Source organism: Mercurialis annua, linkage group LG1-X (genome assembly GCF_937616625.2).
Source record: "Mercurialis annua linkage group LG1-X, ddMerAnnu1.2, whole genome shotgun sequence".
Classification (NCBI taxonomy): Eukaryota; Viridiplantae; Streptophyta; class Magnoliopsida; order Malpighiales; family Euphorbiaceae; genus Mercurialis; species Mercurialis annua.
This window is the reverse complement of record NC_065570.1, coordinates 8,966,012-8,993,575: the sequence shown is the minus strand read 5'-3', so window position 1 is coordinate 8,993,575 and position 27,564 is coordinate 8,966,012. Positions and strand designations below refer to the sequence as shown.

Sequence of the window (27,564 nt, the reverse complement as noted above, 5' to 3'; positions counted from 1 at the left end):
ACCTTTAAATCCCTACACACTTCTACTAAAAATGAATCTAAAGGAAACCTAAGACCAGCAGCAAATTGCTCTTCGAAGAGAACCGCCCTACAAGAAGATCCTGGAGAATCGGACGCAGCCATATCGGCACCGGGTAATATTACCCTATAATCAAAAGGAAAGCTATACTTAAAATAGATATCTAAGACTTCATCCCTACGAAGCTTTGATCGGGTAAAAGCCATAGCAGCGCATGCATCTTCCACTCGACTAAGAGGCATCCTAGAACAAGAAATCACAAACATAAACACAGAATAAGGATCAAACAAAAAATATATTGAAGAACACGTTGAAGAACACATCGAAGAACACCAAGTACAGAAAAGGAATTTCCAGAATATAAATCATGGAGAATACATACAAAGAAGAAAGCCATATTAACATCCAAACGACGAAAGAAAACATACCTGAAAAATCTGGAGGAAACAAGTCACGAAGAATCAAATAATCAAACAAAGAGCGAAAAGGAAATAGCTGCAAGAAATAAGAGTAAATTCGAAAAGTAAGTAAGAGGGAAAAGAAGAAATGCAAAGAGATTAAATACAAAAGGTTTTTGAATCATTAACCGTTCAATCATCAAATGCCGACACGTGGCAACACAGAATCTTACTGAAAAAGAAACGTCACCCACAAACATATGAAACGACTCGCCCGGAATACAAAACGACTCGCCCATATAAAAGAACTCAGCTCCAAAAGAGCTAAAATCCACTAAGGCATAAATGCCAAACTACTTCAGCTCACTTGCGGGGGGGCTAATGATGGATACCGAATCCTACTGTAAGTATAATGGAGCCGAGTTGCAGGAGATCCACTCTCAGGCGACACCGGACTCCCCCTGAAGACCGAAAGATATGAAGGAGATGCTGAATCTCTAAGATTCGGTAACACGCTAATAAAGACCGAATCCCACATGATCAGCCGAGAGCGCGTCAGGTCCGGGATTCGGGTAAACGACTAAGTATGGAAATATTGTCCTATTCGGACACAAACACTACATATGGAAGGATAAGCTCTACTTTAGGAAGATAAGACTATTTAGGAAGACGTTCCTAAATAGGACTCTTATCAGATTAAGGTAGATCCCGACAAATCAGGAGAATCTCTACGATATTGCCGAATCCCTATAAAGTAGGATTCACCTGCCTAATACAACTCTACTAGGTATATTCGACTACTATAAAAGGAGCACGAGATATGCCTAGAATCACAATTACATTCATATACTCAAAACGCTGCTCAAAGCTCTAGACTGACTTTAGCATCGGAGAGTTAATCGGACAACCACCGTCCGGTTAGCTTCTACCCTGTTTTGCAGGTTCACTCACCGGTTCAGAAGGCAGACTCCATCAATACACTAATCTTACACCATAAAAACACTATATATACACTATAAAAAAAATAAAAAAAATCAGGAAAAAAATCTATAAAAAAGATTTATTAAAAACTGTCGGTCGGTTCGGTTGACCGAACCGAAAAAACCGAAAACGAAATTGAAAACCGAAAAAGGTATTTGTGAAATTAAAAAAAAGGTATTTTTCGTAAATAAAAAAGGATAAAAAAAAAATTTTAACATTTCATTTTTTTATTGGTTTAAATTTGATGTTTAATAAAATAAATTTGTTTTGCCAATATTCTTTTATAACATGACATATTTAAACGATATGCTATAATGCAAAACTAAATGAGTTTGGATTAGTTTTAGGCCAAATGTCGTAAAAAAACCAAATCTTTCATAAAAGTTTCACAAAAAGTTCTGACCTTTTAATTTTGTCGACTTTGGCCAAAATTAGATTATTTGGTTTCAATTGTGGCCAACTCTCAATTTGATTTCAATTTGTCTATGTGGCGCCTACGTGGCATGCACATATATTGAAAAGTCAGGAATTTTGTGAAACCAAATAATCTATTTTTGGCCAAAATCGACAAAATTGAAAGGTCAGGACTTTTGTGAAATCAAATAATCAGTTTTTGGCCAATATCGACAAAAATTGAAATGTCAGAATTTTTATGAAACTTTTATAAAAGGTTTGACTTTTTTTACGACATTTGGCCTTGTATATATATGTGTAGTTCTCACACCAAAACTCTACTAAATAGTTTTTTTTTTTTTAGAAGTGATCTTATTTGTGCTATTTATCATTGATATGAATTCTATAAAAAATAATACTATATCTCAATTCAAAGTGATTTTTTAAACAAACTTATGGTAATTATTAGGCCAAATGTTGTAATAAGAGCAAACCTTTTATAAAAGTTTTACAAAAATTCTGATCTTTTAATTTTGTCGATTTTATCCAAAAACAGATTATTTGGTTTCAATTGTGGGAAACTCTCAATTTGATTTCAATTTTGCCCATGTGACGCATACGTGGCATGCATATATATTAGGTCAGGACTTTTGTGAAATCAAATAATCGGTTTTTGGTCAAAATCGACAAAATTAAAAGGTCAAGATTTTTGTGAAACTTTTGTGAAAGGTTTGGACGTTTTACGACATTTGGCCTAATTATTAATGGTATTGGGCACCTTCAATTTTGGTTTTATTTTTGCCTTGATTTGCCAAGTGGCATTTTGGTTGGTTGGGTGCACGGTTGATGCTGCCTCTCTTATTTGACAGTTCATATTTTGAGTAGGCATGAGCTGCATCGTAATTATCCTTCCTTCTCTACTTAGATGACACTTGGCATATATCTCATTTTGTTACCTAATCACTGTCTTATCTTACTAATTTTTGTTTATTTTTTGACCTTAGCCCCTAGTTTGGAATGGGGAATTCTGGAGGAATAAAAAGAGGCCATTTAAAAAAATATCATAATTGAGACGAAAAGTAAAATCAAAACAAAAATAAATAAAGTATAAAAGAAATTTCCTCCGAAAATAGAAATGAAAATAAGTATACAATTACAAAACTATCCTTATGAAAAATATATACTAATTTTATAGAGATAAAAATAAAATATTAGTTATTGTATGTTATTAATATTTATTTAAATAGAATAAAATATATTTTTTTATTTTCATTTCTTTCTAAACCACATGTTAGAAAACATTTAACATATTTTTTAAATTCTCTCTTCTTATTTTCTTGCCCTAAAAAGATATAAGAAATTGTACTCGGATTACAAATAGATCGCGTCTGTCTAAATAGCAACATGATTACCCTAAAATGAAAATAAATTAATTTATGGTGTATTTGTAATAATTTTATAGTATATTTACGTTTTATTGTATTTTTGGTGTATTAAAAGTGTATTTCTGGTGTTTTTCAGGATATCTATGTTTTTTTGATGTATTTCTGCCGTTTTTTAGTATATCTATTGTGTATTTACAGTGTTTTCATGGTATAGACCATAAAACACTTAAAATGCCATAAATACACTATAAATACACTATATATACACTATAAATACAATATATATACACTAATATTACACTACAAAAATACCATAAAAACACTATATACACACTATTGTTACACTATAATAAAATAAAAAAAATTAGGAAAAAAATTAATAAAAAAATAAATTATTAAAAATTGAAAAATAGGGTGTGCAATCGGTCGGTTCGGTCGACCGAACCAAAAAAACCGAAAACCGAAATTGGAAACCGAATAAGGTATTTGTAAAATGAAAAAAAAAAGATATTTTTCGTAAATAAGAAAGTCAGAAAAGTAAATTCAAAACTTGACAGGTAAAAGTTTAAATAAATTACCGAAACATGTATTTCAGGAAATTTAGAATTTTATATATTATTGAATTTATAATGATATTTACATCATCTACTATATAGTTATGATACTATGTATTTTAATAGGTAGTAATAATTTGATAAAATTGAAAGTTTTAAACTTTTTAAAAAAATTTATGAAAAATCTGGCCTTTTTTGATAATTTGACCTATTTTTTTACCAAAAATTTTCATTTAAACCAACTTCATAAAAGCATATTAAGATAGTCAACTGAATGACAAAATCTATCTTAAGGTCTCAGCATTTTTTTTATTTTTTCTTTATTTTGTTTTTAAGTATTTTAATTTATTTATTGAATCCTTTATTTTTAAAAATAGTTTTAAAAAGACTTTTTATTAATAGAAATGTGCAAGTATGGCTTTCTTATTAGTACAGGGACCAAGTAATATTATTTTTGAAATTACAGACATATTAAAAAAGTGAAAAGGGTTCATAAAACTATTTTCGAAAATAAAATGACCAAGTAAATAAACAAAAACACCTAAGAACGAAGTAAAAGAAAAACTAAATAAATATAAAAAATTTAGGACAAAATTTGTTTTATTAAATCTAAGAAAATAAAAAATGCATAAAAATGTATAAATTTTTCATGGTCGCATACAAATTTAAATCATCATAACAACCTTAAAAATAGGTAGATAGTGTTTGATTTAAAATATTTTAATATAATACTAATTAAATATAAAATATTTAATACAACATTAGTTCAATTTATAAATAAAATATGATATACTATATTTAATTGAATTTATGAATTTAATAAGTTCAAATATTTTAATTTTAAACTTTAACTACTCTCGTAAATTAAATTAAAATTCAATTCATTTTATTTTAAAAATGGATTCAATCCAATTTTATTTAATAAATACTTTGTATGTAAAATTTCTAAGTTCGTTACCATAAATTAGCGATGTTGACATCATATATCAATCACAAGTTAGTATCGATAAAAAATATAATATAATTTTATTTATTTTTAAATTTAGAAAAAATAAAATTATATATATTAAGTCGTTGAGTTTTATAGAAATACGAATATAGAATAAAAAAAACTATATCGTTAGATTTATAAATAAAAAATTAAAAAAAACAAATCACCAACACATATGGGGCAGGAGAGTAATTTGCTAAAAAAGAAAAACCGAATTGTAAGAATGAAACGTTTTATGGACAGCCTAGACAAGAATAAAAATACTCCACACAGGTTTAACAAAACATTGTTCACTACAGAAACCAATAATATACAGATCACCAAACAAAGAGAGCGTAGGCTTTATAGGATCACTGGAAAAAACGAACAGAGTTATAGCCCTAAAATGGTCTTTTCACCAACCCACAGCGAGTGCCCCAAGAAAAGAAAAAAGAAAAAGAAAAAGGAAAACACAGAGAAGGGTCCCAGTGGGGTATTAAAATTCGACCCTCAAACATTTTTATTTCTCTTTTCCTTTTTTTTTGTTGCTCAGACTCACTGTCCGTTGGAACCAAACAGTTCACTTCACTCTGCTTTGTCTTGCTTTGCTTTTGATTTTACAAATTATGAGCCAACTTTGCATTACATTATCAGTCTCAGTAGTGGATCACCGGTTATGAATCCCACCGCCACCCAACCACCACCACCAATACCTCCGCCGCAGCCTCACCGTCTTTCCACTTCTTGTGACCGTCACCCCGACGAGCATTTCACTGGCTTTTGCCCCTCATGCCTCTGCGAGCGTCTCGCTGTTCTCGAACCTTCTTCCTCCACCGCCACTTCTTCCAAGAAACCTCCGCCTATTCCCACCACTATCACCGCCACCGCCGCCCTTAAAGCCATTTTCAAACCCTCTTCTTCCTCCACCGCCGCTACTTCTTCTTCTTTTTTCCCTGAGCTCCGTCGTACCAAATCTTTCTCCGCTTCCAAGAACGAAGGATTCTCCGGCGTGTTTGAGCCCCAGAGAAAATCTTGCGACGTTAGGGTTCGGAGTACTCTCTGGGCTCTCTTTTATCAAGACGACGAGCACCGGAACCCGTCCAAAAGAGAGGCGGCGAAGAATCCCGAAGTCGAGACAGAGCCAAGAAAATCTTGCTCGAGCCTCCGTGGAGGCGGCGGTGCTCTTGACAGCGACGACTGTAATGACTACGATACAGATAGCGGCGACATTATAAGGGTTATAGACGACCACCACCAGCAACAACAACCAATTATTTTAACTGGGAGAAATTCTAACGCAAACCCAATTGAAGAAATTCTTGAAGAGGACGAGGAGGAAGACGACGAAGAAGAAGACGACGACGGGATTGTTATCGAGCCGGCATTCGAGCAGTTTCAAGAAGATAAAGTGACGGAGGAGGTTACCATTAAGCCTATGAAAGACCATATAGATCTTGATTCGCAGACCAAGAAAGGTTCGGGTCGGGACTTTAAAGAAATCGCTGGTAGTTTTTGGTCAGCGGCTTCGGTTTTCAGCAAGAAACTGCAAAAATGGAGACAAAAACAGAAGAATAATAGTAAAAAAAGGAGAAATGGTGGGCCTGGGTCAGCTACATTGCCGGTTGAGAAGCCGATTAGCCGGCAATATAGAGAAACCCAGTCGGAGATTGCGGATTATGGATTTGGCAGACGATCTTGTGATACGGATCCAAGGTTTTCGCTTGATGCTGGGAGGATTTCTTTTGATGATCCTCGGTATTCTTTTGATGAGCCGCGTGCTTCTTGGGACGGGTATTTGATTGGTAGAACGTTTCCAAGAATGCCTACTATGTTATCTGTTGTTGAAGATGCTCCGGTGAATGTCGTTTTACGGTCCGATGCGCAAATCCCGGTTGAAGAACCGATCATACAGGCAATGCCTGTAAATTCTGTTCATGAGGGTGAGACTCTTCCTGGTGGTTCTGTTCAGACGAGAGATTATTACTCCGATTCGTCCTCGAGGAGGAGGAAGAGTTTTGATAGGTCTAATTCGATTAGGAAAACTGCAGCTGCTGTTGTTGCTGAGATTGATGAGTATAAATCTGCTACTGCTGCTTCTGTTTGTAATTCTAAAGTTTCACCAGCCAGTACTACTGTTAATCCTGTGGATTATATCCACGGACCAAAATTGGTTGTTCCCGACAGGGATTCGAGGGATGCGTACTCGAATTCGTTAAGGGATGATTACTCGGAGACTTTCGATATGGGGTTTAGAGACAGTGTGTCGTCGGTGGTAGGCAATGGCGAACGGAAAGAGGCTAAGAAGTCACGGAGATGGAGTAAGGCGTGGAATATTTGGGGATTTATACACCGGAGAAGCGTTAGCGTAAACAAAGACGAAGATGACGATAGTCGGTATAGCAGAGCAAATGGAGTCGAGAGGTCGTTCTCGGAGTCGTGGCCGGAATTAAGAGGGGAACAACGGAATGGTAATCCGAAGTTAATGAGGAGTAATAGCAGTGTGAGTTGGAGAAACTCGAATGGGTTCGCAGGAGGAGGATCATTCGGTAGTGCTCGAAAAAGCAATGTAGAGAGCAGTGTTAATGGTAGAAAGAAGAGAGATGAGTTTGTGTTAGAGAGGAACAGAAGTGCAAGATACTCTCCAAACAACAACAGCATTGATAATGGACTGTTGAGATTCTATTTGACCCCGTTACGGGGTAGCCGGAGAGTGGCCGGTTGGGGGAAGAGTAAGTCCAGTCATGCACAGTCTATTGCAAGGAGTGTATTGCGATTGTACTGAAAAATTAATATTGGTTGGGGGAGGTTCATAAGGTGTTTTTATTTATTTTTCATCTTTGGCTTAATTTTGATGCATTTGTTGTGTAAGCAGTAAAAGCATACATGCCTAATGTAATTGTTCATCATCAGTTGGTTGGTTGGGATATTGATAACAAAAACACTAATCACCTCTAAATTTGTTTCCTTTTCCTTCATGTGAGTTTCATTTCTTCTTCTTATTAATTCGAATAACAAGATTTTTCCGCCTTTTTCGTTTCGTTTCGACGTTTTCTATTTCAGCGTTTCCGTTGAGATGCACATAGATTATGTTGGTTAGTTTTCCCAGCATAACAGGCTAGGACATAGAGAATATGTTTTCATTCTTGTCCGACATAGAATTTTTACTGATAAGCCTATAAATTTGGCATATTTCATAGTACTCTTTAGGACAAAAAGGAATTGTCTGAGATTATGCCATCAAAATACATCAAAAAAACCTTTGGTTTTTGTTGTTTTGCTCCTGTTTTTGAAAACCCATTTTACTGTTTGTAAAATGTGGTATCCAATTAGGGTTTGGTGATGAAGGAATTGATCTGAACTTTAATGAGAATAGTGATGTAGTTGCCTGAGTAATCAGGTATAAGAAGGAAGCAATTTCTGACACTGTAAGTTCTGGACATGAAAATGAAATGTCTCCATGTACAATGATCAGTTCCTTTCTTTACTCTGTTTTTTCTTGAATTTTCTTTATGTATGTATGCTCTTGTCAAATTTATATCTTCTTTTTCATGGATTTGGAAACAATAATTTGCATCTTAAGCACAAGATTTAATCAAATGACTTTGCTTGTCATTTTTCCTTTTTAGTGATAGTATTTCAAGTTGAGCTCTTTCAGTTCCAACTTAGCACACTATCTGTTAAGCATCGAGTAGGAACAATCGATTTTGAACCTTGAAATTGGGTGTAATTAAGTCGGACGAATTGAAACACTGCCAAGCTTGAGCTTGGCTCGACTCTAAAACGTAAAGCTCGAAATTTGAATTTCATTTTAAGAATTCAAACTCAAATTCGATAGAATAATCGAGACTTGAGTTCAATTTGATTATCGTATAAATATTTAAATATTAAAGTTTAATATAAAAATGAAAACATCAATTAATTTTTTTATATTAATTAAAGTTCTATTAGACTCGCGAGCTTCTTGACTTGGTAAATAACTCGAGTTACTTGAACTTGACTCGGTTAATATCGAGTCAATATCAAGTGTTCTTTCGTACATTTTTAATAACTCGTGAGTTGACTCGATTCGGTTAATGCCGTATTCGATACTTGGCAATGTGGAAGCAAGTAGGGCTAAAATGGCACTAGGAAATAGAAGCCAAGCCAGATGAATAATCATATGAAATGAGAGAAATTAGGGATACCAAAGGAATGAAAAGCAATGAACAATGTTCATAAAAATGAGTTGGATGCTTTTTTCTACTTTAAATTTTTGATTTCTGTAAAAATTGAAAAGCAAGGTCTCAATGATCAACCAAAGTTTTGGCTCTTAAAGTCAAAAAGTGAGTATGAAAAACATACCAACATGGTAGCGTTCATGGAGGAGAGAGATCAAAAGAAAAAAAAAACACAGAGAAAAAAGATAAAGAGAAAAAGAAAAGAGGCTCGAAATCCCATAAATATGCCTACTCCCGTTAATGGTTGAAAACTTGAAATTAGGAAGTGGAGTGGTAATTATGTGATTATTTCTATTTTCTTGTGATAAAAATTATTTATTAATTCTATCAAAAAAGAAATTATTTCTACTATATTTAATAGTATAAAAAAAATCATAAAATTTTAATATTATCGTCGATACAAAATGACAAACAGAGGTAATCTAATTAATTACTATAATAATTATCTTATTAGTTTCACGTGTGGAAATGTAAAAAATTAATTAATAGTAACGAATTCATAATTAAATAAGAAATAATAATTAAATAATAATATTTATTATATGTTATATTAATACTAAATTTCACATGGTAGATGCCTTTATGGGGTATTATATTTTAAATTAATATTAAATAATAGGGTTCATGGCTTAATTTCTGATAAAATGGATAATAGTTCAAATCGTATAAGCGCTATGCAACAAACTGTTAGGTCGTAGGTTTGATTTTTTTCCTTCCACAAGCGCTCCCCTCCTCAGGTTTTTTTTTTATATATATATATATATATATATATATTTATTTTTTCACTTTAATACCCTATGTTTTATTTTTATTTACTGCTATTTTTTTTAAATTTTAATAAATAATAAAATAAATTACAAATAAGTTTCACTATATCTACAATCGGGAGAGATGGCTGAGTGGACTAAAGCGTCGGATTGCTAATCCGTTGTACGAGTTATTCGTACCGAGGGTTCGAATCCCTCTTTTTATCTAAATTTGAAAATTATATTAAAGAGAAAATTATTTATTAAAATTTACATTTTATTTGTGGTAAATTATAAAATACTTATAATTTTAATTTATGACATTATTAGAATTTCAGGTGAAACTCCGATGTATAAAAGTGAAAAAGAAAATGTCATCACATTAATGTTAGCATACAGTTGATAGTAAAATATTTAATTGAGCAAGTAAAAAAGCAAACTAGTTTATCCATAGGTGAACACAAATTATGTTTTTTTTTTGTATTTTCTCCTAATAAAATAATAAAAATATTAAATTTAAATTACTAAAATAAAGTAATTCACATTGTTTGGTTTCAACTTTTAATTATAGTATTATGAGAATTTATTTATTCCCTGTATAATTTTCCTAACATTCACTAGAAAAAGAAGAGTCCCAACTCCATTAAAATAATGGAATAATGTGAAAGTTCCATATAAATCCTAATAAAACTATAAAAATAAATCAATAAAATTATATATAAGATAAAATGACATTGATTAGTGATTAATAACTCTATGGAACAGGATCAGGGCTTTGATCATATGTTCTTTTTGGTGAATGAGGGCTTTAATCATATGTTGTTATAGATCATTTCAATATGCCCCAACTAAATTCTGATTTTAAGTCTTACATGCTTACTTCGAAGCCCACACTAACTTAATTCTAGAAGATAAATTTACAGATAAAACTTTAATTTTAAATTTATTTACACCTAATATTTCAATTTTAAAAATTTCTTTTTATCTATCTTTTTTAATATTATATAAAGTTATTTTCAAAATACCTCATTTTAAACATATTTACAACAAATATGTCTATCTTTTCATAATTTCACACTCTATATTAATAATAAAAACTTTACCTACTATATATAAAAGTTTTATCTCATTTTAGATTAAAATTTGACATAACCACACTTTTTTTTCTCTCTCTTCTCTCTCGTCTATCTTTCTTTTCTCTTTATTTCCATTTTTTTTCGGTTGCTTTTCCGTTCGTCTCTTCCGTTCGCTTTTCCGTTCGCGCTTCCGTTCGTCTACTTCAGATAAATTTCTCGTCTCTTTCAGTCGCTTTTCTGTTCATTTCTTTCGTTCGCATTTTTCCGTTCGGCCCTTCCGTTCGCGCTTTTCCGTTTCCGCTATGAATTTCTCGACATCGTTTTTAGATTTTTTATAATATTTTATATTTTTTTGTGATAAAAATTTTGTAAATAAATTACTATAGATCTATGATTGTTTTGTTTACAAAATTGTTTTATTATTCATAGAATTACTTTCTCTCTCTTATTTATAGATTTGTTTATTTATTTTAATGCTATTGATTTTGTAAAAAAACGAATTGATTTATGGTGTATTTTGCAGTGTTTTATAATGTATTTATATTATAGTATATTTTTGGTGTATTTATAGTGTATTGCTGGTGTTTTTCGGTGTATCTATGTATTTTCGGTGTATTTTTACCGTTTTTAGTATATCTAATGTTTATGATGTATTTTGTAGTGTATTTTTATGGTATACATTATAAACACACTACAAAAATATCATATATACACTATTGTTACACTATAAAACACAATAATTTGTAATAACGACAAAAAATTTAAAATAAAAAATCGTACCACGAGTCATAAAGTTTCGTAAATTGGACCAAATAGGTCGGAAATGGACATAGGTATAAGAATTATTAAACTGTATCGAAAAATAATAATAATTAAAATGGAAATAATATATTAATAATAAATAAGGATTAGTCAGAAAAAGAATTTCTGAAGTCGGTTGGACGAAAAAGTGAAAAAAAGTGCAAGTTAGCTCAAAATTAGAATTTGAGCTTTTTTGGCAAAAATTTCCAAAATAAATTATCAGAAAGAAAAATTATATGATATGTGACTAATATTATTTATTTGGAAATAAATAATATGGAATTAATCAAACCTAAAATATTTAGTGTTTGACGGACAAAAACAGACAATTTTTAAAATAGAAATCGAAACGGTTTGAGTCAATTTCTTTAAGGACTAAAAAAGATCTTTTGCCATAAATATATAAGGCAAGTGAATTAATATTCAAGCTCAACCAATCCATTTAGTTCAGTAAGGAAATCCCGTATCCCTTCCTTCTCCATGAAAATTTCATAGCAAAATCTTTAAAATCTTATATCTTCTTCGTTTCTCAACGGAATTGAGCGATTCTCGCGGCCACAGAACAAGGAAAGGATCCTATACTGGATTATGAGTTAAATTTGAGGTAAGGTTTAGCATTTCTAGTGAGGGTTTCAAAAATTTCAGTTCTGTTTTGAGAAGTAATTTGGGGATTTTTGTGATTATGACGTGTTTAAGTGATCTTGAGCTTGTGTAAAGCAAATTCATGGTAAATCATGGAGATAGAGGGTTCGGCATAAACAATCATCAAGATAAGGTTGATTGCTGAACTTGGTCAGCTATGGAGTGGTGTATTGGATGAGTTTTTGTGATGTTAGATTCGGTAATTGCTATAGTTTTGTTGATGATTGTTGTTTAGCTTATGGATAAGTATGTTGTTGATTGAAATCTTGACATGGGATTGTCCTAGGATATTCGGCCATATGTTAATATAAAAGATACGAAGTTCAATTGATGAACTTGTGCTTGGATTAATAACCTAGGGCTGAATTGAAGGATGTTTTGATGATTAATGATTGATGAAAGTTTGTTTGAAGTTTTGGATAGAAATGGTGCATATAATTCGGCCATAGTGTTTAGTTCACGAAATGAATGTTGAATCATGAATTGTGAATCTGTATGTAGAGGGCTGGACATGGTAGGTATAAATATATGAAGTCTATAGGGCTTTTGAGTCTCGACACGTTGATAAATAAAGAATCAAAGTAACGCAAACTAGTTGGATGTTTGCAGAAAACTGTTATGCAGAACAACCATGTTGTGAAGGCAATATCTTGATCTGTAGAGCTCCAAATCAAGTTCTGTTTGTTGGTACAAAAACTTGAAGATGTTGTCTATAATTGTTTAGGTTTAAATCTTTGCTAATTCAATCTCTATGATGCTTGAATTAGGTAGAACATTATGTTGCGTAAACGGCCCTATAGTTTTTGGACAGCCCAAAGGAGTAACTTCCGGGCTAGTTTTCGATACATTCGGGTGCTAATATTAGTCCGAGACCTGAACGCAAGTTGTAGGTGACATTCTGAACTTTAAGAATGTTGGTTTCATTTAAAGGTCGGACTATTTTACAGTTACCAAACGTAGTCGACTACGGGTCGATTATAATACAAGTTATATACTTGTTGTTGTCAAGCCTTATACGTCTCGAGTTATAATCTAACTCGATATCTATATGATTTGTCCTAGGTTTGGTAAGGCGACCTACTAGCAGAAAATGAGCTCAGAGAGCTTACGGTATAAATCGAAGATTTTGGAAATAGCAAGCCGTGAGTTTGTTATGTGGAATGTTTATATTTTTAATATTTAAATGCATTTCCTTATAAGCTATATGTTAGATAAATTTCATAGCATTGTTTTGAAATGAATGCTTTGTTTTGAAATGCATACATCATAGTTTGAAAACTAGTATAGAACCGATAAAACAATCTATCTATTGGGTGTCAATAGGATTGTGTTCTCACCAGTAGTAATCAATATAGAGTAAGTATATGATTGTCATAGAAGTAAGGAATAATTATGAGATAAGTCCGAGGCGACGTTTCATAGTTCACGGCCTAGAATCCGAAACAAATATGAGGCGACAGTAACATAGTTCACGGCCCAGATACTGTAATAAGTGAAAGTCTGAGACAACGGTCCAATGTACATGGTCTAGACTTATTGGATGATTTGGAGGATTGTCTATATAGTGGATTTATGTTATGTTTTGATATATGTGGATTGCGGTTAGGGTTTCATCTGTAATGCTTATACATGGATGCATTAAATTGAGTGGTTTCACATTGATTTGAATGTTTTTATAAATGCTCTTATGTAAACTAACGAACTCACTCAGTCTTGAATGACCCCCCAACAATGTTTGGTGCAGGTGTCTAGTTTTGGCAAGCCGGACTTCTACTCTTGTTCAAGAAGTCTGAAGTATGTACATGATCAGTAGTGCTGTAGTAGTGCTGTAGTAGAGCTGAGTCCTAGTCCGTTTGTATGTTTGTAAAACGGTTTTCATGTGTGTAAACTCTGATAAGTATGTATGTGTTTGAATTTCGCTTTTAAAACCGTTTGTTTTATTTTGGAACAGGCTGTGCAAGAATGTGAGATATCGCATGGTAAGACCCAGATTCTTACGAAACGTTTTCATGCTTTGAACAGACGTTTGTATATGTCAAGTTTTGAGACGATCAAGATTTAGGTTCGAGAAACGGTTTGTCTCCGTTAGAGACGAAGCTCTTCGTCTCTCATAAAGACGACGACGAGCAGCTGCCGGTGAAGAATTCCGACAGCTGCTCATCAGAACAAAAAAATTGAAAATATTTTGAAAAAAGTACAAAAAAATCCTTTATATTTAGTGAATATAAATTTGATATGTAAAATTTTAAAATTAAATTATTTTTTAATTATTATGGATGTAATTCATACAATATTAAAAAAATTGGAATCATTTTAAACCTTTTGCGATAAAGAACTAACTAGAAAAAAAAACCACTACCAAAATCGGAGAATGTTTTACTCTCTTGGGTGAGAGTATGAAGAAGAGAGAGGGGGGGGGGGGGGGGGGGGGGGTTAATATCAATTTGCCAAATTTAGGATAAAAATGATCCATTTTTTTTAATTTGTACGTTTTTGACACTTTGTATCAAGTTCAGGGATTGAGTGATCCTTAGATCATTGATTATGATTATCATTGAATTTTTTAGTTTTTTAATTTCAGTCATTGAACTATTTTTTTCTTTTAGATGATTAAACTTTCATTTCTTTTCATTTTGATATTTCAGTTCAAAAATGCTTAACTGGCAGTCGGAAGTTGGCATATGACAACCAAATTTTACTAATTTTTTTTTAAAAAATTTATCATATGTATATAATTTCACTTTAAAAATGAATTTTTAGGTTAAATTATGCATATATGGCAAGTTTTCAGGTTGAAAAAATTAATTTCGGCTGCCATCTAAACATTTTTAACTGAAAAATATCAAAATAGAAGAAAGGGAGTTCAGTGATAAAAAAAATACTAATTTATTGATAGAAATGAAAAAATTAAAAGTAATTAGAATAGTACGGTTGAACTTTCTCTTTTTGAGTAATACAATTTCCATCTTTTATTTTTGAGTTTTAGGTTTTCTACTTTTGATATTTACGTTTTCTATTATTGTTTTATTCTAAAATCAATCCATTTCTATCTCTAATCTCATATCAATTCTTCATCTTCAATCTCCAAACCCTAGAGATCTCCTCTCCTCTATTCAATCGTCAACAAACCATCGGCGCCGTCGTAAGTCTGCCGCCATCGCCCGCCATCGCCCGCCATCGCCGTTCGTTAAGAGATTGCCTACGTTTCCAGAAAATTACAAATGCTTTTTTCACAGCAGAATCATTAAAAATGGTGAAGGAAATTAGGGTTCATGGGCGGATCCGAAGTTTGATTTCAGTCTAATCCTTTGTTAATGTGAATATTTTGGGTTAATCACATTTTGTGTGTTGTTTAATCCATTTTTTATTTTTCTTTTGTGAACGATGTTGTTGATGAATGGTGGTTCGATTTTTTTGTGTTGCACAGCATGTCGCACTCTAAGTGTTTGAAGAAATGCTTGTGAGAATTGCAATATTTTTTGGGTGTTGAATAACCAATGGTTAACATTGGGTAAACCGTTAGGTAACCTGTAATTTTTGTTTTGAATATATCATTAATAAAATCGTTAGTAAACAGTTGTTGAATTTTATGTTTGTGGTTCGATTTTTTTGTGTTGCACAATATGTTGAACTCTAGGTGTTTGAAGAAATGCTTGTGAGAATTATAATATTTTTGGATGTTGGGTAACCAATGGTTAATATTGGATAAACTGTTAGGTAACCTGTAATTTTTATTTTGAATATATCGTTAATAAAATCGTTAGTAAACAGTCGCTGAATTTTATGTTTGTTGCTAGTTAACCCATGATGTACTAATAGTGCACCAATGACCTTGTTTTTAGTACCTTGTTGGTTAACAAATGGTTAATCAATAATTTTAGATTTTAAAAAGACGATTTAGGTTTTATTTGATAATTATTCTTGCGGCGATGAAGGTGGAGGGATTTGTAATAGAATTTTCAACTAGTTTAATAAAGATGGAGGTTTGAATTTATAATAGTTTTGTTTGTTGGTTAACCAACAGTGTTAGTATACCGTTGGATAACTAAAATCGTATTCTTGAGATTAAAAAGGATATTTTTGAGAATAACAAAAGTTATTTTTCAAAAAAAAAAGTACAGATTGTATTTTTCAAAAAAAAAAATTGAGGTAGTATTCTTGAGAATATTTTATCTTTTTTTGGTATTTATCTTAAAAACCCAATTAAAAATTCTATTTTCTTCCGAATCAAGTACCCACTGATCCTTCCTCCGTTTTCTTTCCGTTGAAGATTTGTGGGACGGTTATTTGGATTGGTACAACGTTTTGGTAAAATGCCTAATGTATGAGCATACTACGTCGTTTCACTTATCAAATTGTATTTATCTACCATCACCAGGCCAGTACCAACATATTCGTCATTGTAAAATGAGACACAAGAACTACTAAAATTACATCGAATGCCACTGCCATGGCAGCAGCAGCAGAGCTCACCAAGCCTCTCTCTTCAAAGCAACTCTTGAACCTTCTAAAATCAGAGAAAAATCCCATCTCCGCAATCTATCTACTCGAGTCAGCCTCTCGCTACACTAAACAATCCCACTCACCGCACGTCTTCCTCCACATCCTCCGCCGCCTCGCCGCAGATTCACGGCTCACTCCACACATACCACGAGTTCTCGAAATAATCAAAACCCAGAAAAGCCCCTGCTCGGAAGATGTTGTTTTGACCGTTATAAAGGCCTACGCAAAGAATAAAATGTCTAATAAAGCTTTAGAAACTTTCCAAAATATGCACGATATTTTTAGTTGTAACCCTGGTGTGAGATCGTACAACACTTTATTGAACGCTTTTGTTGAGAACCATGAGTGGGATAGAGCTGAATGGTTTTTTGGGTATTTTGAAACAATGGGCGTGTCACCAAATTTGCAGACTTATAACGTGTTGATCAAGATTTCGTGCAAGAAGAAGCAGATTGAGAAGGCTAAGGAGCTATTGGATTGGATGTGGAGTAGTAATTTGAAGCCTGATGTGTTTACTTATGGTACTTTGATTAATGGGATGGTTAAAGGTGGACATTTGTTGGATGCGCTTAAGGTGTTCGATGAAATGTCTGTGAGAGGAATTGTAGCTGATGTTACATGTTATAATATGCTGATTGATGGGTTTTTGAAAACGGGGGATTGTGATAAGGGAATAGAGATTTGGGAAAGGTTGGTGAGGGACTCGTCGGTTTATCCGAATGTGGTTAGTTATAATGTTATGATTAATGGGTTATGTAAGTGTGGGAGATTTGATGAGAGCTTGGAGATATGGGGGAGGATGGCGAAGAATGAACGTCGGAAAGATGTGTTTAGTTATGCTAGTATGATTAATGGGTTGTGTAAAGTGGGAAATGTTGATGGAGCTGTTAGAGTTTATAAAGAAATGGTTGATAGTGGTATAGCAGTTGATGTTGTCACTTATAATGCGTTGCTTACGGGGTTTTGTCGAGCAGGGAAGATTAAGGAGAGTTTTGAATTGTGGATGATGATGGCTAAGGAGAGTTGTCAGAATGTGGTGAGCTATAACATAATGATTAAAGGGTTGTTTGACAATCGAATGGTGGAAGAGGCGATTTCTATTTGGGAACTCTTGCGTAAGAAGGATTATAGGCCTGATTCCACAACATATGGTGTTTTAATTCATGGTTTATGTAAGAATGGCCGGTTGAACAAGGCTTTGAAGATACTCAAAGAGGCTGAAGATGGACATGGTATGCTGGATGCTTTTGCGTATTCTTCAATGGTCGATGGGTTATGCAAAGAAGGGAGAATAGATGAAGCAATTAGCATAGTCACTAAGATGGAGGTACAAGGCTATAAGTTGGATCCTCAAGTATGTAATCCCCTGCTCAATGGATTTGTTCAAACTTCCAAACTTGAAGAGGCAATAAGCTTTTTCAGGAAAATGGAACGTAAAGGTTGCTCTCCTACTATTATTTCCTATAATACACTTATAAATGGTTTATGCAAAGCAGAAAGATTTAGTGACGCATATTCTATGGTTAAGGAGATGCTAGGGAAAGAGATGAAGCCAGACATGATAACATATAGCTTGTTGTTGGATGGACTTTGTCAAGATAAGAAGATTGACATGGCCCTCGAATTGTGGCAGCAAGCTCTTGGCAAAGGTCTCAAGCCTGATATAACTATGTACAACATTTTGATGCATGGGCTTTGCTCTGCATGCAAAGTTGAAGAGGCTTTGCAGCTTTATTCAAATATGAAGAGGTCAACCTGTCTTCCCAATCTTGTGACATGCAATACTCTAATGGAGGGGCTATATAAAGTCAGAGATAGTGAAAAAGCATTACAGATTTGGGATTGCATCTTAGAAGATGGCCTACAGCCAGATATCATATCCTATAATATTATGATTAAGGGACTATGTTCTTGCAGTAGCATATCAAATGCAATTGAGTTTTTGAATCAGGCTTTGGAAAGGGGACTACTTCCAACGGCTGTTACATGGGATATCCTTGTAAGAGCTGCCACTAAATTTGGGATTTCATGATTCAGTAGAGTTCAAAAACACTGGAAGCTAATATCTGAACTATTAAGCTTCCATCAGGTAAATGGACGATAGTGAAACTTTCTGCTAACAAGATATTCTTTGAGGTCTTTCTGTACCAGCCTTGTGCTAGTTGCAGGGAATGCTAAGATCTCTATTACATTCTTGATTCAGGTGAAAGAGATCCTCTGTCCTCTTCAAGGTATCACTATATCTGGCAGTGGAAACTTTGATAAATATTTAAAGATAATCTTTTTGACTGACTAATATGAGGTGGGTAATTCCTTAACATGGGTACTATTCTAAATTTTGTCAGCAAGGAGCCTTTGTGCCAATGCCTGCAATTGTTTGCACTCAAATATCACCTTGAGCTTATTTTGTGAAATGGTGAGTATGCACTTCTATAAATGCCAACTTCAAACTGAGTCTAGTTGTATCTTGCTCAGCTCAACTCTGTGTCTGTGATCTTATTTTTCATTCTCGACAAAACTTGGCCAAAAATTTATCTAGCATGTTAGAAACTTAGGAGCATATTCTGCATCCATGGATACCTTGATTTTATGGTACTTTCTCTAGATAATTAGTGAACAGTAGTATGAACCTTCCAAGATGGATTGCCTTATCCAGTTTTTCACTCTTAGCTGACATACATCGATGCCCTATATTTTAGAGTGATTGCTTCGACTATGGAAGTGTAAACTTGATTTCTTTTCTTTTCCTCTCCTTTTTTATTTTGAGCTAGACATCAAACTTTTTCCTTTCTTTTTATTGAAGCTGTTCAAGTCAAAGCATCAAGCTTGGTAACACAGTTACAGTGTCTTTGGTAATGAGTAATATTGCCAAGGTCAAACTGCAATGGTGCAATAGTTAATAGCCTGTCATATCAAATCCAAGTTGTAAGTTTAAACTTGGGGTTATTAATCATGCTATATTCATTTAAAAGATTATAGTCAAACATTTTATGTTCTTTTTTCTGAAAAGAACTAAGCATTTTACAACATAATCGCAGTAGATAATAGGGAAGAAACACTTCATTTATTTTCCTCGTCTGCCTTCTCTTTACATACAACCTCTAACGATAATTTCTGCTGATAGCTGAACTGAGTGATCAAACCCACTAAACTAATAAGCTTCTACAGGCATGGAGGATTGTGAAACTTGTTCTGACAAGATATTTTTCGAGGTCTTTGAGACGAGTTGAAAGGGATGCTAAGATCTCTATTACATTCTGGAATCAGGCGAATTGAATCCTCTGTCTATAAGGTATCACTATATTTCTATAGGAAATTTCATGAATTTTTGAAGAGAGAATTTTTTTTACGGACTACTATGAGGCGAGTGATTCATTAACATGTGCACTATTCTTAATTTTGTCAGGAAGAAGCCCTCTTTTTGCAAACACTATTTCTAATGTTGTGCCAATGACTGCAAGTGTTCGCACTCGGAAATCTCCTTGAGCTTACTTTTTGAAATGGTGAGTATGCAGTTCTATAATTGCCAATTCCAAACTGAGTCTTGTTGTATCTTGTTCAGCTCAACTGTAGATCTGTAATCTTATTTTTCATTCTCAAATCTCAACAAAATTTTGCCAAAAATTATCTAATATGTTATAATTTATAAACCTAGGAGCATATTCTGTAACCATGAATAATTTGATTTAATGGTACTTTCTCTAGAAAACCAGTGAACAGTAGTAGTATGCGGCCAAGTGACCATATGATCCTTCCAAAATAGATGGACTTATCCAGTGTTTCATTCTTAGACGACATTCAATGATGTCATTTATTTTTGAGTGAATGCTTCGACTATGGAAGTGTATACATAGGTTCTTTTGCTTACCTTATTGATTTTAAGCAGGACATCAATTTTTTTTTCCTTTCTTTGTGTTGAAGCTGTTTAAGCCAAAGCATCAAGCATGGTAACACGTTTACGTTGTCTTGGTAAACAGTAATATTTCCAAGGTTAAACTGCATGATGCAACAGTGACTAGCTTGATATATCAGATCCAAGTTGTAAGTTTAAACTTGGGGTTATTACTCCTGCTATATTCCTTTAAAATATTATCATCAAACATTTTATGTTCTTTTTTTTTGAAAAGAACTAAACAATTTACCGCATAGTTTCAGTAGATAATAGGGGAAGAAACACTTTACTTCTTTTCCTTATCTGTCTTCTCTTTACTTTCAAGCTCTGATGCTAATTTCTGCTCGTAGCTGAACTGAGTGATCAAACCCGCTAAAATTGCTCCAAGAACAGCAACTTTCCGCCAATCAGGTGAATTGACGAAAGAATCAGCAATCGAAATGACTACCACAGCAATTAAAGCAAGGTAAATGTTCTTTCTGTTCTTGGAACCAGCCTTTTCTTTCATTAAATCTTTAACCTTCTCTGCTTCCACTTTAGCTTGGGCTTTATCAATAATAGGAGGTTTTTGACCTAGGTTCTTGAAGAACATTCCTTCATTTCTGTCTTCCACTATTTGACCTTCAAACTCTGCTAGTTTATCTTCATTCATCTCAATTTCGGTTCTGTTTAATTCCGCAGATTCTTCAAAAGCTTGCATCTGACTTTCTATTTTCTCCATTATCTGCTAACAAAAAATAGCAAAACAATAAGGGGGCTATAATGAGAATTTCACTCTCCATACATTACATGACTGCATTGATGATAAATTAATGGAACAGACCCTGGCACTAGCTTCATCTAGTTCTTTCAGAGCGTCCTCGCCAATTTTATCAAACTCTGCATTGGTTTCTTCAGTGAACTGAGTTAGATTTCTGGAACTTTCATCTATGTAATCAGTGAGACGGACTTTTTCAGTTTGTAGCATAGCTATTCTGGCAAGAAGTTCTTGCTTGTTGATATCGCCTTCAGGTAGGGAAGCCTCGGAATTAGAATTAGAATCATTATTGGATTTGCAAAGGCATATGCTCCGGTTCTTCGGGTTGAGTGTTCTTCTAGTGTGGAAAAGGGCATGTTTTGTAGGGACATAGGAGGTGTTAATGGCTTTGAGTGATATCATGTTCTTCTTACTCTTCTTCTCCTTAGTAGTTCAAAGAGTGAGAGAGGGAAGGGAAAAGGAAAAGAAAGGATGTGCTGAAGCTGGTGGGTTTAGTTATATGGACAAATTGATAAATTGTCAGCCTTTCATTTAGTGGGCATTATCCCTTTTTAATGTCAGTTTTAATAAATTGAGACAATTAGGTCCTTACTGCAAGTAATTTACTTTAAATTTTTCATTTTTCCATCTATTTACTCCATCATGTTCTTTTCTCTCTTATTTTTAATCTTTATGAGTTAAAGGTGCATGCTTCTATATTATTATATTAATAGTCTTAGTGCGAAATCATTATTTTCTCTCTATAAACTCGGATTTAAATTTAATTAATTAATAATTTATTATTGATTAGCTCATTATTAATAGTTATAATTTAATTTAATTTTAAAATTAAGTAATTTTATAATTTTTTTTACAAATTTATAAACTCATGAATTTAAATACATTTTTATTATTATTTTAATAATACATGTAGAAACATTAATTTTTAAAAATGATTTTTTATAAAAAAATTAAATAAATAATTTGTATAGAATATACTTAACAGAAATAATAAATTTTGTATTGAAATTAAAAATAAATTGAAACAATTATATATGCTGATTGGAAGCGCAAGAATATTGATTTAATTTCGATATTAAATAATTTTTGATGAACAAAATTTATAATAAAAAAAATTAAAATTAACAAGACTTGAAACTTATGAAAATAGTTTATGAATGATAACTTCTTAGAATTACTAACTTTTATAATAGAAATTCAGCAAATTAAAAAGTAACCTGATAATACTACAAATTTTTATTATAAAATGACAATTATCTATTGATAGTAGCTTTTAGAAATTAAATAAGTTATTTCATCGTAGTTGAAAACTAATTAATAAAAGATAATGTATTAATAATTTTTATAGAAATTGAATAAATATTTTATTTAAATTGGAAATTCATCATGAGTATGCTTTTCTAAGACAATTACTGCATAAAAATTCACCAAAAAACGAATTGCAGAAAATTTACGATGTCAAGTCAGTTTGAGCACAGAAAATGTTCCAAGTTTAGTTCTGATATTGAAACCTCAAAGCTTCACAAATTGATGCAAGCCATCCCACTAATTGAAAACCTTATACATTAGACAATTTTATGGAGCACTAGATAATGATTTCTCAGATTGATGCTATTGATGAGCAGAACTAAAAATCATAATCATAAACCGCATTAAAAAATATTCATCTGTATTTACATGCACTTCCTATTTCCAACCAACACAACCAAACTGAACATAAAAAAAAATTCTTAAAAACATTTCCTAGAAAATGAAATCACTAATTGACTGCAAGAATTCATCAACAGTCACTAACCATTCTTCGTCGTCTCAACGAGCTACTCCCGTCGCCTTCTTGTAAATATACCACTTAGCAATCACAAGATACACAAGGAAGTTCAACAAGCTGAGGATCGCTAATAGCCAGTAGAAGTGATCAAGATGACCCCGATTTAAATTGTCCGGTATCCACCCAAGTTTTCTGTGACTCGTCGTCGCTTTTGTTACTATCGTAACCAACACGGTACTCAAGTAGTTTCCTAGCGCAACGGTCGTAAGTGATAGAGCTGAGCACAAACTTCTCATAGCATCGGGAGCTTGGTCATAAAAGAACTCCATCTGACCAATAAAGAAAAACACTTCCGCACATCCAATCAGAAAATACTGCGGAACTTGCCAGAATATCGACATTGGAATGTACTCAAGATCATAGAAATTATGCTTATGAACATAACCAAGCCGAACCACCTCTAACACTCCAGCAACGATCATGGAGAAAATCGAGATGACGAGACCAATGCCCATACGCTGTAGCTGCGTGAATCCTCGTTCGTTTCCGGTGTATTTCCTTGCATATTTTACGATGAGGCGATCGTATACCGGAGCCCAAAAGATAACACTGAGAGTGTCGAACAGGGACAGTGATGCTGATGGAATCTTAAAATTTGGACCCATATGTTGATCCATGGTATTGCCTTGTAAAACAAACATTGTGTTCATTTGACTATAGACAGTAGCAAAAACTATCCCACTTGCCCATACTGGAAGTAACCTGATAACACTCTTAAGCTCTTCCACTTGAGTCACTGTGCAAAGCATCCATGGATTTGTCGGCTCTTTAATGTCGGATTGAGTCTCCACTACGGCGGCCTTGTCGAAGAACCTGAAAATTTATATTGTTAAGAACGGTTCTCATTAAAAATTGATCAGTATGCATACTACTTACTTGAACTTGTCGGTGTGCTCAAGCTTTCGACTCCCTTGGATATGACTTTCTTCATCTTCAATTTCGTAAAGTAGAGATTTGTCGTCAGGAACCTGAACCTTCGATTTCCTACACGACGCGACTATAACTTGTATAATCCTCGTAATGGGACTCCCTCCCGGCTTTTGACGTCGATATTGCTTGCCTCCTAAGAAGAAAAACACAACTGCAACTGCCATTGCAACCGTTGGGATCCCAAATCCCCAGCCCCAACCTACATTCATTTGTATCCAAACCAAAACAGAAGAAGCAACAAGTGCACCAACGTTAATTGAGAGGTAAAACCAGTTAAAAAAGGAACTCTTTTTCTTCTTTTCGTCATCATCCATTTCGTCGAATTGATCTGCACCGAAGGACGAGACACACGGCTTGATTCCACCGGTTCCAAGAGCAATGAAATAAAGTGCAATATAGGTTAACACAACTTGCATTGTTTTTGGGTGGCAAGAATTATTGTTATCACATATTGGCTTAAGTCCAGGGGCTGCAGCAGAAATTGTCAAGAGTGTCATCCCCTACAAGAAAAAAAAAATACTTCAGATAATTTGCTGTTGAATACTGTTGGATAATAAGAAAGTAAGATGAAGTGCACTTACACAGATGTACACCATAACAAAAGTGGCAATTGTCCCATATCGTCCCCAGTATGCATCGGCGAGAAAGGCTCCGATCAACGGAGTAATGTAACAAGTTCCGGACCAATTGGTTACAGTGTTTGATGCAGTGACATTTCCCATGTGGAGACGTTCCTGAAGATAGTTTACCAAATTGGTACTCATTCCATAGTATGCCAATCTTTCACAGCATTCAGTACCTACAAGAAAAAAAATTATCTTTCATATATTCTCACATTTTCTCTTAAAACAAACACTCATATTTCTTTAGATTTCACTCTGAAATAATTCAGACACTCTAGAGTCCCTTTCACTGCTGATTTTGATCAAAACAAGCTCTAAGATTATGACTACGACAACAGAATTGAATACATTAGATCTATATTGAGCGAAAACTTGTCGAGTCCTACGTCAACGCAAACTCCGAAACTTTAAGAAACACTCATCATAAGATAATCATACCAAGAATGAAACGGCAAGCCTTCCAGTGTCCAGTTTCCTTTTTATTTGCCGGATTTCCCTTGAAATCGACTGTCCCATCCTGCGCATAGACGTTGTCTTCCGTCATAATTTCTGCAGAACCAACAGAACAAGATGACACTTGAAATTCACTTCAATACTTCACCAACAAATGAAAAAAAAATATGCATATTAGGGGTTCATGTGACTGCATAATGAATCAATCATATCACATTTATCATAGAAATAATTTTGTAGGTTGGTTGTATCCAGCTAGTACTGAGCAGGTAACACTAGCTAATTTAGAAATAATTATATACGGCAAACTTCATAATTTTATTAACAAAAAGAGCAAAACAATGCAAATTTGGTAGTTTTTCTAAAACAGAAAGCAAATTTGGTTTCGATTCACTCTCATAAGCAGATTTGAGTAAATTTTTTCATACAATATCAATTGAATTCTACCATATTAAATAACAAAAATTATTAATAATGTGGTCATATTTTATTAGCGGACGTAACGTAGTAGACAAATTATATAATTCTGGCAGATTCACATAAATGGAAAAGAAACAAAAAGATTCCACATAAAGATATAAAAATAGCACAAACAAGATACTCAGAATCAGAATTAACCGTATATGGTAGATATGCAATTAGTTGAAAGAATCCAAAACTTGTATATAGTTTTAACTCAAAAAAGGAGAAAATTAATATTCAAGATCGGCATTGAACATGCAAAAAAGAAAATATTTGGTTTTCTTACATTAAACAAATGATGGATCATAGAATATAGCAATACCTAGGAAGGAAGAGATGTGATAATGAGGTAGAGAAAGCCAAAAGGGAGGCAAAAGTATAGGGTATGGTGAGAAGAAGTCGAGTCGTGTAGGTACTCTTTAATTATCAGAAAAAATAGGGAGATGAATCAATGAATTGTGCCATTTTTCTGTATGTATTATAGTACCAACCCAACACTTCCACTCTAATTTGGGGTGTAATTGATTTTGAAAATATCTGAAGTTTTTTTTTTTACAATTTAGCGAACAAATTTTGATTTATTTTATTTTGGCTAGTAAATTTTAGTTTCTTTTTCGATTTGATTATTAAATTTTAATTTTTTTTATTTTAAAAGGAGGTTTTCCGAAAAACCACACATACGTGGCAATTGAATTTTACTAGTCTTTTTTACGTGAAAACTTGCCAAATTATTTTACGTAGCAAATTTAAAAAAAAAAACTAGCAAAATCTGATTGTCATGTAGCGAAATCTGATTGTCTCGTATGCATTTTAGCCGGAGGAATTTTTATTAAATAAGATTAAAGTTTAGTAACCAAAATAAAAAAAATCAAAATTTAATCACTAAAATATAAAAAAACCGATAGTTTGAATATTCTCAAGGTTTGATAAATAAAAAATAAAATATATGATAAATGAATTTATGAGATGAATTTAGTATACATCATATTCGTGTAACCAATGTGAATTAAATTAGTTCAAATGCAGCACGAAAGCAATTAATTTTACAAGAATAAATAATTTTTCAGAAGTTTAATTCATAGAATTGAAATAATTTAATTTTTTATTTAATAAATAATTAAATCAAGTAAAAAAATTTAACTCCATTACAATCTGAGTAATTTATACTCAAGATGACTTAATTATAGTAATATTTTTAAAATTAGCATGCAAAAATTAGTTTCATTTTGAACAATTTGATTCTACTCCCTTGACTCCACTAGTACCCGCGGTTCTACATTATGGAAAACAAAGTAATCAAATAATCAAGAAAAAGGTACAAAAAATCCTCAATATTTCTCCAAAAATAAATGAACCCTTAAACTTTTTGAATATAAATAAGCCCTTCTATTATTTAGATTGAACAAAAGAAGCCTTTCCGTCCATACTTTTGACAAACTTCCGTTTACTTGATGCGGCATTAGGAAAAAGGTTTAAGAATAATTTTAATGTTTAAATTATTTACTAATTTTAAATTTATAAAAAAATTAACACTTATTCACCCCTCTTCCTACTTAGCCCTCACTAATTAAGATTCTTATTCAAATCAATTTAAAGGCTAATAATCACCCATGGCACCTCAACTTTAGGGGTACGGGCGCTAAACCCCCTGATGTTTAAAAACGGGCGCTAAACCCCTTAAGCTTTGTGTCGGCGCTCACTAAACCCCTTTTGGACGAAATATGACCAAAATACCCCTGGCGCCGTTTTTTCAGTCAACTGACATTTTAAAAAAATAATTCTGACACTGTCATATCATCTGACACGTCAGAAATATATCTTAAAAATTTCAAACACCCAAAATACCCCTAATTTAATTTAGAAAAAAAATCAAACCAACCCAATTTAATATAAACCAATCTGTCAACCCAAAAACCGACCCAACCACCACCCCAC

The 27,564-nt window shown here is 33.1% G+C and overlaps 4 protein-coding genes and 1 long non-coding RNA gene across 10 annotated transcripts; 3 read left to right on the top strand and 2 right to left on the bottom strand.

Annotated features, from left to right (window-relative positions):
* The first annotated feature begins 5,090 nt into the window (after nucleotides 1-5,090).
* LOC126664675 (protein OCTOPUS) lies at nucleotides 5,091-7,674 on the top strand. The gene has a single exon (XM_050357182.2). The coding sequence runs from the start codon at nucleotides 5,106-5,108 to the stop codon at nucleotides 7,479-7,481; it is 2,376 nt and encodes a 791-aa protein (XP_050213139.2). The 5' UTR covers nucleotides 5,091-5,105; the 3' UTR covers nucleotides 7,482-7,674.
* A 4,316-nt stretch (nucleotides 7,675-11,990) lies between these two features.
* On the top strand, nucleotides 11,991-14,129 carry LOC126683918 (uncharacterized). The gene is made up of 2 exons (XR_007642624.1): nucleotides 11,991-12,143; nucleotides 13,926-14,129. It is a non-coding gene; the product is annotated as an uncharacterized LOC126683918 (long non-coding RNA).
* A 2,339-nt stretch (nucleotides 14,130-16,468) lies between these two features.
* On the top strand, nucleotides 16,469-21,952 carry LOC126656128 (pentatricopeptide repeat-containing protein At3g09060). Of its 4 annotated transcripts, none has more exons than XM_050350623.2 (7): nucleotides 16,469-18,773; nucleotides 18,888-18,915; nucleotides 19,030-19,100; nucleotides 19,853-19,976; nucleotides 20,091-20,187; nucleotides 20,927-21,042; nucleotides 21,258-21,952. In XM_050350623.2, the coding sequence occupies exon 1, from the start codon at nucleotides 16,632-16,634 to the stop codon at nucleotides 18,714-18,716; it is 2,085 nt and encodes a 694-aa protein (XP_050206580.1). In that variant the 5' UTR covers nucleotides 16,469-16,631; the 3' UTR covers nucleotides 18,717-18,773; nucleotides 18,888-18,915; nucleotides 19,030-19,100; nucleotides 19,853-19,976; nucleotides 20,091-20,187; nucleotides 20,927-21,042; nucleotides 21,258-21,952. The 4 variants fall into 4 exon arrangements, with proteins under 4 accessions (XP_050206580.1, XP_050206606.1, XP_050206573.1 ...); XM_050350649.2 differs by adding an exon at nucleotides 20,662-20,725 and having other exon boundaries at nucleotides 16,469-18,915; XM_050350616.2 differs by having other exon boundaries at nucleotides 16,469-18,915.
* On the bottom strand, nucleotides 20,711-21,735 carry LOC126656157 (uncharacterized). The gene is made up of 2 exons (XM_050350661.1): nucleotides 21,400-21,735; nucleotides 20,711-21,300 (listed from the first exon to the last, which is right to left on the bottom strand). The coding sequence occupies exons 1-2, from the start codon at nucleotides 21,733-21,735 to the stop codon at nucleotides 20,863-20,865; spliced, it is 774 nt and encodes a 257-aa protein (XP_050206618.1). The 3' UTR covers nucleotides 20,711-20,862.
* A 999-nt stretch (nucleotides 21,953-22,951) lies between the features above and the next one.
* LOC126666136 (protein NRT1/ PTR FAMILY 8.1-like) lies at nucleotides 22,952-26,060 on the bottom strand. 3 transcript variants are annotated; one of them, XM_050359093.2, is made up of 5 exons: nucleotides 25,952-26,060; nucleotides 25,153-25,263; nucleotides 24,673-24,890; nucleotides 24,038-24,591; nucleotides 22,952-23,974 (listed from the first exon to the last, which is right to left on the bottom strand). In XM_050359093.2, exons 2-5 carry the CDS (start codon nucleotides 25,256-25,258, stop codon nucleotides 23,143-23,145), a joined length of 1,710 nt encoding a protein of 569 aa, XP_050215050.1. In that variant the 5' UTR covers nucleotides 25,259-25,263; nucleotides 25,952-26,060; the 3' UTR covers nucleotides 22,952-23,142. The 3 variants fall into 3 exon arrangements, with proteins under 3 accessions (XP_050215050.1, XP_050215052.1, XP_050215051.1); XM_050359095.2 differs by having other exon boundaries at nucleotides 25,916-26,056; XM_050359094.2 differs by lacking the exon at nucleotides 25,952-26,060 and adding an exon at nucleotides 25,786-25,890.
* Between the last annotated feature and the right edge of the window lie 1,504 nt (nucleotides 26,061-27,564).